At 42.6% G+C, this 15,477-nt stretch overlaps 1 protein-coding gene across 6 annotated transcripts in view; it reads left to right on the forward strand.

Annotated features, from left to right (window-relative positions):
- The window catches only part of LOC146366359 (uncharacterized), a 49,237-nt gene that overhangs the window by 15,281 nt on the left and 18,479 nt on the right, over positions 1–15,477 (forward strand). For 5 of the 6 annotated variants that reach the window (XR_014797634.1, XM_084913123.1, XM_084913121.1 and 2 more), the window contains exons 2-6: positions 8,339–9,388; positions 11,146–11,360; positions 11,661–11,870; positions 13,773–14,335; positions 14,871–14,962. Coding sequence is in view for 5 of the 6 variants with exons in the window: in XM_084913121.1 (XP_084769247.1) it covers positions 8,339–9,388; positions 11,146–11,360; positions 11,661–11,870; positions 13,773–14,335; positions 14,871–14,962 (2,130 nt within the window). In the remaining variant the exon portion in view is untranslated. The remainder of the gene's footprint in view (positions 1–8,338; positions 9,389–11,145; positions 11,361–11,660; positions 11,871–13,772; positions 14,336–14,870; positions 14,963–15,477) is intronic. The other variant, XM_084913120.1, reaches the window with a different exon arrangement.

A 15,477-nucleotide genomic window follows, 5' to 3' on the forward strand; every position in this document is an offset into this window, starting at 1 on the left:
CTGCTTAGATACCATATTTCTAAGATTTTCAGGGCCGAGTACAATAACCTCAGTTTGATCTGAATTAAGAAGCAGAAAGTTAGCGGCCATCCAGGTCTTTATGTCTTTAAGACATTCCTGCAGTTTAACTCATTGGTGTGTGTTATCTGGCTTCATGGACAGATAGAGCTGGGTGTCATCTGCATAGCAGTGTAAATGTTTGCTATGTCTTCTAATGATACTTCCTAGGGGAAGCATGTATAATGTAAACAGAGTTGGTCCTAGCACTGAACCCTGTGGAACTCCATAATTAACCTCAGTGTGTGAAGAGGACTCTCCATTTACATGCACAAATTGGAGTCTATTAGATAGATATGATACAAACCACTGCAGCACAGTACCTGTAATACCTACAGCATGTTCTAATCGCTCTAATAGGATATTATGGTCAACAGTATCGAACGCTGCACTGAGGTCTAGCAGGACAAGCACAGAGATGAGTCCACTGTCAGAGGCCATAAGAAGATCATTTGTAACCTTCACTAAAGCTGTGAATAACACAGAGAGACAGACAACCATTCACAATCACATTCACAACTATGGGCAGTTTAGATTCACCAAATAAGCTAACCCTACTAACTGTATGTCTTTGGACTGTGGGAGGAAGCCAGAGAGAACCCACACAAACACGGGCAGTACATGCAGATCCCACAGAGGAAGGTGAAGTGGCAGTACTAACCACCATGCCACTGCCAATGCAAATTCTAGATGTAAAATGTATACATGAATTTCATTAAATAGCGACTTCCAAAATTAATTAAATTCACTTCATCGATTCTCTTCTGCTTATTGTTATCAGGGTCACAGGGACTGAATAACAACAGTAGTCACTTCAAAGTGCTTTGTTAGATAAACACCCTACAATAATAATGTGGGTCAATATAACATCAATAATATTTCCATTATTTTACATTAATTATGTTCATATTACATCAATATTACAGCAGTACTAATGAACAAAGGGGAATAGAAAAGTTATCTTAGCATCATCTAACTTACATTTAGCAATAGTACAATATAAAGAGCTATATTATACTGAGGCAAGAATGACACTTCTGCAAGTCAGTCACCTGTCAGGGATGATGCACAATTATTCACAGCATCCCAATGTACAGTTATGGACAGGTGAGTATATGAGCGTGTTGTATAAGGCCTTGGGCCTCTTGAGACAACTGCTGTGGTGATTTGGCGCAAATAAATAAAACTGAATTGAACTCCATTGAATTGATAAATGTGTCCGCTTATTATTATTTTTATTTTTATTATTGTTATTATTATTATTATTAGTATTATTATTATTACTTACTTACTTACAATTATTATTAGTAATATTTAAAGTGCCTTAACAAAGGAATTTTCCAAATATGGGATAATGAAAATACCATCTTATCTTAGTAATCTTTCTTCTCAAGCAGTAAACATTGGTTACTTTTCAATGAATGCTGTGTTTCCAGTCTATAACCAATAAGTTTCAGTGACCCGAACCGAACATTTGCTTCAGATATGAGATGTCAGAAAAGAATCATAATAAACATCAAATGTTTAAAGGAATGGTGTTAAATCAAAAACAGAAGCCAACTTTGTCATTTTGGTAAGTTTAGGGTTTGAAGTTGATCAGTGTACTGGAATGTGTAGCAGGGGTGAAACTGTTAAAACGGGAAATAATGCAACAGCAGAAAACTGTAGTTACATTAATATTTGTGGGATGCTGTTTTTTTTCCAGGTGGTGGTTGTGTACTATCTAATTGTACACAACCCCCAGATTAGATGTACTATCTAATCTAATTGATGTGTATCTAATTTTCTGTTATTATAAATATGGAGGTGTCAATTTTTAACTTAAAGATTTAAACAAAAATGTTGCATTAAACGCTGAGGAATTGGATACATTTTTATACACAGTCCTAAAGTGCGGTTAAGTTCACTGAAATGTGAAACCTATTTCTTCATACATTAAGTAACTAAACGTCTGGAGATGATTCCACATGGGGTATTTCCTACGGCCAAGCCAACACATCAAACTCAGTGTTGTGTTCCTCAAACCATTCCTGAACCCTTTTTGCTTTGTGGCAGGACATCTTAACCTGCTGCCATCAGGTGGTACATGTTAATGTAACATGACCCAAGGTTTCCCAGCAGAACATTGCCCAAAGCGCCACACTGCCTCCTCCAGCTTGCTTTGTTCCCATTGTGTATCCAGGAGCCAGTTGTTCCCCAGGTAAATGACACACATGTACCCAGCAATGTGATGTAAAAGAAAACGTGACCTATCTGGCCACCTTCTACCGACCCAAAAAAGTTGATTCTGTTCATCTGGACATAGAGTTTTCAGTAGGAGAAATGTTTCGTCACTCATCCAAGTGACTTCTTCAGTCTCAGCTGACTGCAGGTTTCCCCAACCTTATAAAAAGGACATTTGCACAATGTACCTCTGATCAATGGCCATGAGTACCATTCACAGAGAGTTGGGGAATGGCTGCAATCACAGCACTGGAAGATGGTGACAGATGTACCCTTAGGCCCCCTCCTCGATTCAGAGATGGTCTTTCCCTTTTCACGTAAATGGCCTCCTTGACTCCGCCCTCAAACCAGCGTTGCTCCCTGTCCAGGATGTTACATCCTCATCATTGAAAGAGTGTCCACTGGCCTGTAGGTGTGAATAGACTGCAGAGTCCTGGCCTGACGAGGTAGCTCTTCTGTGTTGTAGCCAGAGGTTGTTTGGTTTCCCCGATGTATAAATCCTGCCAATCCTCCTGCACAGCGTACACTATGTTACTCTGTTTGTGTCGGGGGACACGATCCTTGGGGTGGACCCATTTTTGGCACAGAGTGTTTTGGGGTTTAAAAGCCACAGAGACCCGGTGTTTAGAGAAAATGCGTCTCAGCTGTTCCAATATTCCTAACATGTACGGGATCACTACAGGTTTTCACTTAGGCAGCGGTTGTCCTTCTCTCCTGGATCGGCTGCAGCTTTCTTTTGGAGCCTTTCCAGCTTTGACAAAAGTCCAGCTGGGATAACCACATTTACTCAGGGCCTTCTTGATGTTCTTCTGCCTCCCTGGCTGCTGTGTCAGTGGGGATGGTGTTCGCTCTGTGTTGTAGCGTCCTGATGACGCCCAGTTTATGCTCCAGTGGATGATGAGAGTCAAACCTTAAATACCGTAGGTTTACGGTACACATCAAGAACCAGCAACTTTTTGACAATTTGAGCTACAGTAGTGCATCTGTTGGCTCGGATTATACGGCCCAGCCTTCCCTCTCCTTGTGCATCAGTGAGTCTTGGTTACCCATGACCCTGTCACTGGTTCACCACTATTCTTCTTTGGAACACTTTTGATAGATACTGACCACTGCAGACCTGGAACATGAAAGCTGTAGTGTTAGAGATGCTCTGACCCAGTCATCTAGCCATCACACTTGCTCAAAGCTTTACACATACTCATATTTGCTGATTTAAAAAATCAGCTTTGAGGACAAAATGCAAAAGCAAACACAAAAACCAAAGCACAAGCACAAAGAGACTTAGCAAAATCAACACAGGGATTTTATTTTAGAAACATGAACGGGTAGAAATCGAGGCTGAAACCTGACTGCTCATTACTGCCTTGGTTACCTGTTGAAGTTCAGGGTCTTTCTGTTAGGCTGGGGTTGACTTTCACTCAGCTTTAACATCGCTCTGGGTGCTGGTGCACAGACATGCTTAACTGGGACCAGTGGATTTTCTATCCCTTTCTGGTGAGGTCATGAACGCATCCACACACTTTCCCAACAGGTTATTAAACCCGAGCCAATCTGTCACCAGAATTAAGGGATGCATCCAGTGTGAGCTAACCGCAGCCTATGGGATATTTGTTTATGTCCCCATTAGGGGTGGGCGATATAAACGATACACGATAGAAACGATATAAATTTGGCCAACGATAGAGATTTTGACTATACCGCTCTATCGCGATAGCGCATGTTGATGATGTCATCAAGCTGCGCCTGTTTTGGTCAAAAGCGTCGCAGCAGCTAAAACCATTATCATCTGCAAATTATGGCGGGCGACAGTCATAGCAAAGAGATGAAGCACTTTTGAAATATGGGGAAAGCCAAAAACTGCGCTTCCTCCACTTCCGTAACATTGATTCATTAATGTTGAATTCTCTCGCAGCTGCTCTGTTCCCATGTTGTTGCAGTATATTAATAACTAACCTCATATTGTGGATGAATAATCTCAGTTGTTCTCCTGACTGACGTTTGGCCCGTGTACAGCATCCTGCTATGCGATTGCATTTGTCCCTGACCACCAGAATCCCTCACGTTAACTTTTATCGAGTGGAAAAAAAAGTTGGCGTTCATCCTCCAGCTTCACTGTGCTAATGTTATGCTAACATAGCTGTGTCACTAGCGATCACGTAGCACAACATTATATACCAGATAGCCCAACTTCAGTAACCCTGCAAACGCCACTGCTGTTTAGTTTTCTGTCTTCATTTATGTTGGAAGTAGCAGAGCTGTACGTTTTAATTAGTTTCAGAAATCTCTCAGTCAGAACATGGTATGAAATGTTTAGGTGGAAACTAGCGAGCTAACTTCCTGTTAACTTGTAACTCCGTTAAATTTAATAACTTCTGTTTTCATGGATGCCTGGATGTTAAACTTAATTGTTACACCTGGTAAAGCAGCAACGCTGATGATTTAATTAAAGATGAAAGAATTTAGACCGTTTTTAACTCTCAGTGTTCGTTTGACTTTGGGACCTGAAGCGGACGGAGTTTTGGACCCAGATTCCTCCGTGAAGCTCCTCACTACGGCAGCTGTAATGCTCTGACAATCCATCAAGCAGTGCAGCTTACCAAAGTTGTACTAAAACATTTTTAACAGATTTCTGCAGCCAAAATCGGTTCAAGGTCAGTAAGCACAACCAGAATTCATACATAAGGCACACTCTCGATTTTTGAGAAAATTAAAGGATTTTAAGTGTGCCTTATAGTGTGGAAAACACGTCACAGAGAAGAAAAGAATATATCGCAATATATATCGTTCCCGCACGTGCTTCAAATTATATCGTGATATGGATTTTAGGCCATATCGCCCAGCCCTAGTCCCCGTGCACTTACCTAACATCCACCCACTCGCTCTCCAACAATGCCACACAAGGGTATGTGAGAGCCAGGGTCCACCATAGCCTGTCCTCCAACAGCTGGTGCTGGTGCACTGCTGCCTGCTCCATGCACATGACGGACTGGGTACGAGAACGCCTGGGTTTCAGCATCACTTGTAAAGTGAGGACCCTGTATCCACAGCGTTGGAGATCATTGGAGGCTTTATTTCCAATCATGCTTTTCTAATTACAGTGCTGTCGGGATGCTTCAGCTTCTTCCCTCAGCCTGAGCTGCCGGCTCATGTGTTCTGGTCAGCCTCCTTCACACCACACCCTTAACCCACTACTCCACCTCAGCTATGAACATACCCAACAATTGAAATTCAAAAAACTGAGTCGCCACTTTACCTCCTGCTTTTACCTCCTTACGCAGATGCAGGGTATATCCTGGACAGGTCCACCACAGCAGATGCACAAAAAGACAGACAGCTGCACACTCTCAAATCCACACCTGTGGAAAATTTAGTATAAACAGTCCCTAACATTTATGTCTTTGGGCTGTGGGATAAAACTGGAGTTTCTGGACAGAATCCATGCAAGCCCACAGATGAACTGTTAGCTAAAATCAATGGACAGCTGTTATACTTGGAAAGCTTAAAGTAGGGGAAGAATTGCAGAATAAGGCTACAACAGTTACAGGCTAACTGCCAGCATAGTTAAAACCTATGCATAATATTACGAAAGCTGGAAGTGCAGGGTTAATAGTTAAAGTGTAAACAAAATGATTTGTGAGCTGGGATGGTTGGCCTTGGTAGATGCACGCAACCTTTTCCATGAATTTGATTAAAAATGCCACGGATAGAACAACGTGTCTAAATAAAGCATGAGAGCTCAGGTTGAAAAGTAATTTTGTTCCCCTATGAATCAAAATGTAAGTAAATGTGCCTATGCACGTTCACTCAGTTTGTACTACGGCTTAATGCTAATTGATGCAGAGAGACGTTAATCATCTGTTATGCAGCATACTGGAAATGACATCTCTTCAAAGTAAATGCCTTCAGAGACTCATCACATCAGAATTAATTGAGGTTGTTGAGTAAAACTAAAGCCCCTTTCACTTATGAACTTTATGCCGTCTGGAATCATTTCCAGTGCTGGAAATGCAGAAGAGGACAAGAAACAGGTCATCTTCATAAGTGTTTGTGATAAATCCTGTTAACTTTTAGAAACCAGAGAGGTGCTGCATTAAAAAAGCATTACTCCACCGAGAAATTCTAATGACTTTACTGCCACAAACTTGTTACAAACTATAGCTGCATTGGCACTGATCCAGTGTTGTAGTTGACACATTGGTGCAGGTATGCATGTCATGTGTCATTGATGCAGAGGACTCTGTCTTCATATGTTTTAGTTTATATTTGCTCGGTGTCATTTTAGTTCCTACGTTTGCTGTTTATGAATGTTATACCATAAATGTGCTGTTATGCAACTAAAGAAGTTTTTGTATGAAGTCACTTTATTCACGCAACCAAAGAGAAGTGATGGGCTATAATATGTGATCTCTCTTCACTGAAAAGGAATTGACTTTAGCAGCTTGCCTGCCTCTGCAGCTATACTTAGTGTTACCATAGCAACACCTCCCATCTGTCACCAGCACATGCTTTTAACGACAGACCATAATAATGCAATGCAAACCCACTCACAGCCAACGCAGTGCCACCATGGTAATGAGAGGATGGCTTGAGTTTATCTCATCAAACATATGAGGCCATGTGCAGTACTTTAATGTACCTTGATGTACTCATGAGTATGTGGACGGTTATATATTCAAATATATTCAGTAATTGTTGAGTAATTGTATATTTGCATATGCCTTATTGTAGTGTAAGTTTAACAGTGTAGCTCAGTGTGTGTTGAATTAACCAAGTGTTTCTACTTTAATCTTAGCTCTGTGTTTGGTCTCCACCTACTCGTGTGCAAACCTGTGCAGCTGCTAAAGATTTACCAGTTTTAACTTCTAATTTACTAAACCATGTAGGGTGATAAATTCAAACAGGCGATAAGATGCTTTAGCCTACCCACAGTTGTTACCCATCTGCAAACCACTTTGCAGTCCAAGGTTCTCATGATGTTTCTGATCTATAATCTCTGATTAGCACTGATCCTTCATGTATTATGTAACAGACCTGTAACACCAAATACAGGTTACTGTAGAAGCAGACTTTAACTAGAGTGATTGTCAAATTCTAAATTGGAGATAAAGTATCAGAATTTCAGGAGCAGGACCACACCTCCAAATATGCTCCTTCCAGTTCTCATCTATCTATGTTCCCCCAGTTCTACAAGCTGTTCATTCTCATTTACGTGCCCCACCCTCCCTGCCTTGTTAAATTCTTTAGTTTCTTCACTTCTATTTAGTACATGGGGACCTGCCAGGCCCGGTCAGGGTCTTCCCCAAACCGCAGCTCAATTCTTGTCCAAGCCATTCACCTTTACCTACTAAAACGCTATCAAACCTCAAATGAGGACGTGGGCCCGGTGAGGGGAAACACATATTTGAGATACCAAGTTAAAACTGTGACTTTTCTCATAGAGAGTTACTCCCTGCTGTGTTTTCAGTGTTATTAACTGAGTAACTGTGATGTAGATTAAACCATTGCTAAGCTGACACGAAATTAAATGAAATTTATAATGTTAACAGCCTCCAATCAGAAGCAGCTGTCCACCTCCAGTAACCCCTGCCCTTGCTTAAGTATTTTCTGTATATGCATCAGTAAGAAGAGCTGTTTTTCACTATCAGAACTGGTTAGTGCACCAGGTATGCTTTCTTTTTCTTTAGAACCTCGTACTGCTAAGCACAGCAGTGACAGGAGCACTTTCATCCATGATTCACACCAATGTCTGCTTTGTGAGGTTCTGCAGGAAAGCAGTCCTGTTCTTCAGATAGCCCTCTTTGACTCTGTCATCCTCCTCTGGGTGTCACTGTGTGACATCCATGTGTATCCATCTACCTATTAGCCTGAACTCTCGCAGACTTCCTTAATGCACGTTGGTCACTGCTGCTCATTGGAAAGAATGCAAACCCATAAGCTATGCCATCATTGTCATCATAATTATGAGATTTTAGTAGATTGGACTTTTGAATTGACTTCTTTTTATTTCCGCTCCATTATAACCACAAAATGAATTACAACTACACGTATGTTTCCTCAGAGAGCTACGACTGGGCTAAGGAGGACAACACCTGAGCTAACAGACGCTAACCACGACAACGGTAGCTCCAGCAGCAATAACCCCGTCTGCCCTCCCTCTCCCCCACCGCTAGTCAGTGCAGTTACCATGGAGATGAGCTCATCAGCACCGCTAAGAGACATAGAAAGAGAGAGCCTTTTTAGCTGCCACAACCAGGAAGAGGACCAACTGTGTCTTCCTGGGGTCTGTAGGGTGGAAGACGAGGCTGTAGGAGGAGAAAATAGGAAAGGAGATGAGTGTGACTATCTCATTTTTGAGATGGGAGATGAGAAAGGAAGAGACCTCAGTGAAAGTGAAGGAGGAGAGGATGAAGGGAGAGGGGAAATAGAGGGAGAAGATGGAAACGAAAGAGAAACAGAGAGTGATAGCTGGGAAAGAAGAGAGATAGAGGGAGACGATGAAACCAGAGAGAATACAGAGGGTGGGGAGGTGGGGGGTGGAGAAGAGGGAGAAGACCCAGGAACAAAAGAAGAGGATAGCTGGATCAGAGGAACAGAGGAAGAGGCAAAAGAAGATGTCCTTTCAGATCTCCTCTTTCCCTCAGACAGTCTGCTGTATCCTTCACCATCTGAGCCACTAGGCGCCACCTCACATCCTCTGGAGGCCGTGTCACAAGAAGTTTGGGGTCCCGACTTCACCATCAGGGATGACCTCAGTGACAGCCACCTCAGTGACTGCCTCCAAGCAGAGCGTGTCATCGTGTACTCAGACAGCGATGCAGGTGAGGACCAGTGGTCAGCTTTTGCCCCCTCTGACATCACCAGCCAGATCGAAGAGGAGAGGAAGAAAGATGCAAGATTTGAAGAAGAGGAGAAGGTCAAAAGAGAGGAAGAAGACAATGAAGTCAAAGCAGATGCAAAAAATCAAGAGCAGAAGAGAGAGGTGGAGGTGGAGGAGTACAGGGTGGGAAGAAAGGATGATGATGAAGACCAGATGAGGTTGAGGAGAGATCTTTTCCTACGGTCTCCTTCAGTCAGCTCCACAGCGAGCTCCACAGACCCTGACAAGAAGGTGAGTTTGCTGTTTATATGTAGCCTGATGCAGAGACACGGCGGTGTTTTCTTTGTGCTTTTAACTTGGTTCAACACTTTTCACCAGACATTTAACAGAGATGAATTATGACAACAAAAAATGTTTGCCAAAATTCAATACGCTCCCCCTAACTTAAGCTATCTCTAAAAAGAAAAGCCTAAACTTAAACCAGAGCAGGTATAGGCACACATGGGCTTTATAAACTCTGGTCTTAACAGGGTGCCTGTCAGTTAGCCAACAGTGGATGGAGCTGTGTCTCTGTCACTCATCTGTTACAGTTTCTGACACTTTTCATCTGTACCACCCAAAACTGCACTATCAGTGTCTGATAGAGGGAGCTGCAACATGTGCAATGACTGTAAGAGCCTTGAACCCATCACCCAGCATTAGCACTCGTAGTTTGCATCAGAATTCTAGGACATTAATTCAAGCATCAACTAAAGCGAAATCTGCAGTTATAACACAGAAGAATCTCAGAAGTATTCATTGCTGCATTATAACAAACATGTCCATTTTAATAAGGAAAGGGAATAAAGATCATCGCTGCCACCTTGTGTCCAAACTGTGCAACCACAGCTGAAAGTGATAGCATAGCCCACTCAAAGGTGACATGAAAAGGCTAATTTACACTGTGGATCCCTGCTCTCACATACTGTCATAGGTTTAACACTGACTGTGAAGCTGGATTTAAAAATACGTGTTTGAAGTTTTTAGAACAAGTTTAGCGCCGTCTTGTACCAATACAGAACGTGATGTCACTGAGTTGGTTGGTTGCTGCTAATAGACTTAGATTAGTTTCTGTTAGCTAACTAGTAACAGAACCATTAACTCATTAAAACTAAAACTCAGTCTATATCTATATCAGTTTTATATGAAACCAAGGACATGCTGTCCATTTCTCTCTGTCCTGTAGGGTTTTTATGAGAGAGAAGACAAATATGTTGTAAGTTTTCACAGTTTATTATGAAAACGGTTAAAATTTCAAATGAGTTTCACATGGACCTCGGTCTCTCTGGCTCAGAGACAAAAGGCTGTGTGTCTTTCTGCTCGCTCAGGAGACCCAAACGAACAAAGAGCCCCACACTCAGACACTAATGCTTTTATTATGTGTGATAAACAGGGCTCTAAGGTGATTGGTCAAAAGTTGGAGGAAAGCCACAGTTCTATTTATCGGGCTGAGATCCAGCACTTTGGCTCACGTTTTTTCTTCTGCATCTTTCTGGGCATCTCCTTATTTGGAGATGCCACTTCACCCATCACCATGGCAACCACCTCTTGTCCTCCATCAGGTCTGATGTATGGCCTTGTTGTCTTGTAGGTACTACAACCTCGTCCACACTCTTGTGACGGGGTCTTAGTCTGTCGCTATCAGAATGAATCCAAAACTGTTCTGCAATACACTGTGAGCAGTATTAGACAAAACACAGATATGTGATGCTAATTATGAGACATTAGCCTTACAGATAGAAAGAAGTCCCAACAGTCCTTTAAACAGTAAGTGTTTTTTTGTTGTTTAACTAACTGCACTGAAACTGGAAACTCCACCTGTTAACCTTAACGTTTGGGTTTATAAAGCACTTTATGAATGAAAACAGTCTGGAGGAGAGCCCGAGTCATGTGACAGATGGTTCACCTGACCAACACCTGACTGATATGCCCAGCCTGGCTGTCGGACTCTAGCTGAGTCAAAGAGTCACTGGCTGTTTGCTAACCCCACATTTAATCTCTCCTGTCAGGTCCCTGTAGATTTCTGCGTGCATGAAGAGACCCAAAGTGAAAATGTCTCTACTGAGCATGTGGACTTTCTTTTGGCCCGTCAGCAGTGGAAGAAGATGGAAGAAGAGGTCAAAGGTCAGCCTATCCCAAAACCGGGACTGAGAGCTCAGGGGAGCTTCCAGGGCACCCACTCGTCACTGTATCCCCCCACTCGCAGTCCCCGGCTCAAACACAGGTAAATCTTCACCCTGGAGTCTTAGTCATCCTAACTGTAAATAATTTCTACTACAGCCTTCGTTGAGGTTTCAAGGACTCAGCCTAAAAGTGCGTCACACAATTTATAGTGCTAACAGACGCTGTAGAGTGACAGTGGAATAGTTTTCAGGGCTCATGCCCAGTAGTAAAACAAAGAACAATGCACCACATTAACAAGATGAGTCCTTCAGCCAACATAGTACACTTAGCAAGTAGCTAGAACGCTGTAGGTTTCACATCCTTCTCAACTTGAGTGTGGTTTCCTCCTGTCCTATACAAGGGAAATTCAAATCCCCATGCCCAGGGAACCTCCTCTGTCCTCCACCCTGTCCCCTAGCTCAGAGGACTCAGGTCTGGACGATTCGTCATACCGCAGCACCCTGGAGGAGCCTGAGACTGCAGTGGAGAGAGAGATCCGATTGACTCTAGAGAGAGAGGAACGACACCGCAGGGAGAGGGGGATGATTGCACATGGCCTCCCAATACCCAGGTACAGCAGCCAAAAAGTCCAAGTCTACCACTACACACCAGCAGTAATTGGCTCTGCTGTATTGTGCAATCATGAAACCTCACATAGCAACAGAATGCAGTCCTTATGATCTCAAAGGCACTTAAATGCACCTAGACAGAATTTTAATTCATTTGAAAGCCTTGCCTCTCAACTGTCACAAGCTCTGGTAGTAACCAAAAGAATGACATTATGGATACAAGCGGCAGAAGTGAGCTTTCTTCGAAGGGCTGCTGGCCTCTCCCTTAAAAATAGGGTGAGGAGCTCAGATCGAGTGGTGCAGAGTAGAGCCGCTACTCCTCCGCATTGAAAGCAGCCTATTGAGGTGGATGCCTCACTGGAGAGGTGTTTCAGACATGTCCTATAAGGAGCACGCCCCAGGGCGGACCCAGGACATGCTGGAGAGATTACAACTCTTATATGTTGTGGGAATGTCTCGATGTGCCTACGGATAAGCTGGAGGAGGTGGCTGAGGTGTAGAGGGAAGTCTGGGCAGCCTTGATGATGGATGGATGGATGGATGGATGGATGGATAAATGATGGCTAGATAAATGGATAGACGGATGGATAGATATAAGGAAAGATGGATGGATGGATGGATGCATGGATGCATGGATGCATGGCTAGATAAATGGATGGATGGGTGAATGGATGGATGGCTAGATAAATGGATGGATATATGGATGGATGGATATATGGATGGATGCATGGCTATATGGATGGATGGATGGCTGGATGGATATATGGATGGACGGATGGATGGATGGCTAGATAAATGGATGGATGGGTGAATGGATGGATGGCTAGATAAATGGATGGGTGAATGGATGGATGGATAGATAAATGGATGGATATATGGATGGATGCATGGCTATATGGATGGATGGATGGATGGATGGATGGATATATAGATGGACGGATGGATGGATGGATAGATAAATGGATAAAGTTACGTTGAAACCAAGCACACCATTGTTTTTCTTGTGACATTACCAATAAATGTGATGTGTCACATGGCCCTCTTCCTATTGAAAAAACAAAAGTTGTATCCAAGATGGCCGACTTCTAAATGGCCACCATGGTCACCACCCATCTTGAGGAGTTTGCCCCCTCACATATACTAATGTGCCACAAACAGGACTTTAATATCACCAACCACTCCATGTTATTACGGTGTATCCATATAAATGGCCCACCCTGTAGATAGAATTGAAGATTAACTATAAGGAGTAGGAACTGGGTTTTTTTCTGATTGCAGGGTATTCAAGTTTGGGGAATACCCTGTTAGAACTAGATTTTTCAAGTGATTTTGATAGACCTGAGTGTGAAATAAGGACACTGCCCTTTTGTATGTGCTTGTCAGTCTACATTTTTGTCCATTTTACTTTATTGGAGGCCACCATTTACAATATCTATATAATATTAATTTTATTCAATGAGAAACTGAAACGATAAACTCATCATGAAAGTGTTTACTGAGGCCATGGATCAAGCATGCTGACTCTTGAGTTACCTCCTGCTGGCCATTAGAAAACATGCAGGTTAGCTGCACTTTCACATCGATGTTCATTTTTACGCAGACCCCTAATAAAAGTTGACATTAAAGTTGCCATGGTGTCTGTGATAGCAAGCATTTGTCTATTTATTTCTCTTCTTTAAGCTCTGGTTTGGCTTCCATCAAATGTGAAGTCAAAACCTTCACAACCCAGTGAAGGTTGTACATGTTTGTTGAGTTAAAAGAAGTGCATAGAAGAGTGATAGTTCTACTGTAGAAACACATTTTAGACAGAATAATTCAGAAAGGATTCTGAATATTTGTCAAAATGACCCAAAACCCCTCCATTCAAAACACTTAACATTCACATTGTTCTTTTCTGTATGCAGGCCATCCAGCTTGCAGACAGGACGATCTCCACCCAGACCTCCAGCCTGCCGCACCCCGACACTCTCCATCTCCCCAACTCCTTCCTGTTCCTCGTCCCTTCCCCGATCTGTCTACCATGAAATGACAGCTAACAATGTCATCATCCTGGAGCCTGATTCCTCTAGCCCCGCCTCCAGGAACCGTCTGCTCTCTTCTGCAATCGGCGGCCTTTCCGATTGGCCAGCAAATTCAGATGCAGTGCCTTCCGCTAATGTCATTGTTGTAGAAACCTCCAATCTGATCATTCGCAGTGCGTCTGAGTTCTGCCTAAGCTCCACCCCACTGTCCGTGGAACCGCAGGAGAGCACCTTCACATCAAATCCTTTTTTCAAGCTGCGCTCACTCAGCAGCCAGTCACTGGTGGAGCAAGAGATCAGGATGGTGAGGCAGAGGGAGGAGGAGTGGAAAAGGCAGAGGGAGGAGATGTGGAGGAGGAAAAGAGAGGAGGAGTGGAAGAGAGGGAGAGAGCGGTACGATACTGTTTTGGTGTCTCCGGGTCTGAGTGATAATGTTACGTACAACGGTATGTATCATCCACACAACTAAAACACTAATGATGTAGGAAGCACACAACCTAACATACTAGAAACTTTTTATTTTATTGTAGATTTATTCAAACGAGTCAGTGTTTGAATGTGTTTGAATGTAAGACCGTGTGCTTAGGCATAGATAGGAAAAAGAGTCCACATTTAAGTTTCTAACAAATGTCTCTTTCTGAGTGTTATGTTCATGATGTTAGCCAAGACTAACAGTTTTCACTGCTGAGTGAAAACAACAATTACTAAGTCAAACAGGTCAACAGCACAGTGTTAATCTGTTACCAATATGACACATAAATCAGCCTTTGATGTATGCTTCAACAGTAAAGGCTTTAATGAGGACTCCCTTTTTTATGATTTGTGACATCTTGGGAAAATTTCCCAACAAGCATCTATAAGTGTTTCCGGATCTGAAAAGAAATGTTAGAAAAATGTCTTATAGACTGTGTAGTTCTCAATTCAGGCCCTAATTCATATATGCTGATGATGCTGTGGGAACTTCCTCTGTTTTGATACCAGTGTCAGTGGTTCCAGACAGAAGCGTCTCCTCCCCGTCATCCCCCTCCAGGACCCGCAAAGTAGAGCGATCCAGTTTGTCTTGTGACCACAAGGTTGGTAGACTCACTCACACATTCATATGCATGCACTCTACAGCTGTTGTAGAAGACAAAGTTGTGTCAGCACCAAAGTCTGGAAATCATTATGCACACCTCTAATACAAATGAGCGTGTTTCGTCTTATTCAGTTGAATAAAACCACTTGACGTTCATATATAGTTCATATATAGTTCATATATAGTACCCCAGCACTGACAGTATCTTATGTTTCAAGTCATACAAACAGCTTATGACCCTGGATATCATTGCTCCTCTGAAAAGAAGAGATGACTGTCTCTGATATAATGCATAATAATTTTTAAGCATATAGCTTCTAAGGCTTTGCACTCATTTACAGGATCCTTATTTGACCTGTAAAAACTGAAAAAGTTTTAAAAAGACGTTTGGGAAGTTAGGACATTTTCCTGTTCGTCACTAATAGGGCTGCCACAAACGATTATTTTGATAGTCGGCTGGTCACAGATTATTTTTGCGATTAGTCGACTAATCAGATCATGCATCCATTGGAA

This window comes from Perissodus microlepis, chromosome 18 (assembly GCF_051167445.1).
Source record: "Perissodus microlepis isolate ML-2025 ecotype Zambia chromosome 18, ASM5116744v1, whole genome shotgun sequence".
Lineage (NCBI taxonomy): Eukaryota > Metazoa > Chordata > Actinopteri > Cichliformes > Cichlidae > Perissodus > Perissodus microlepis.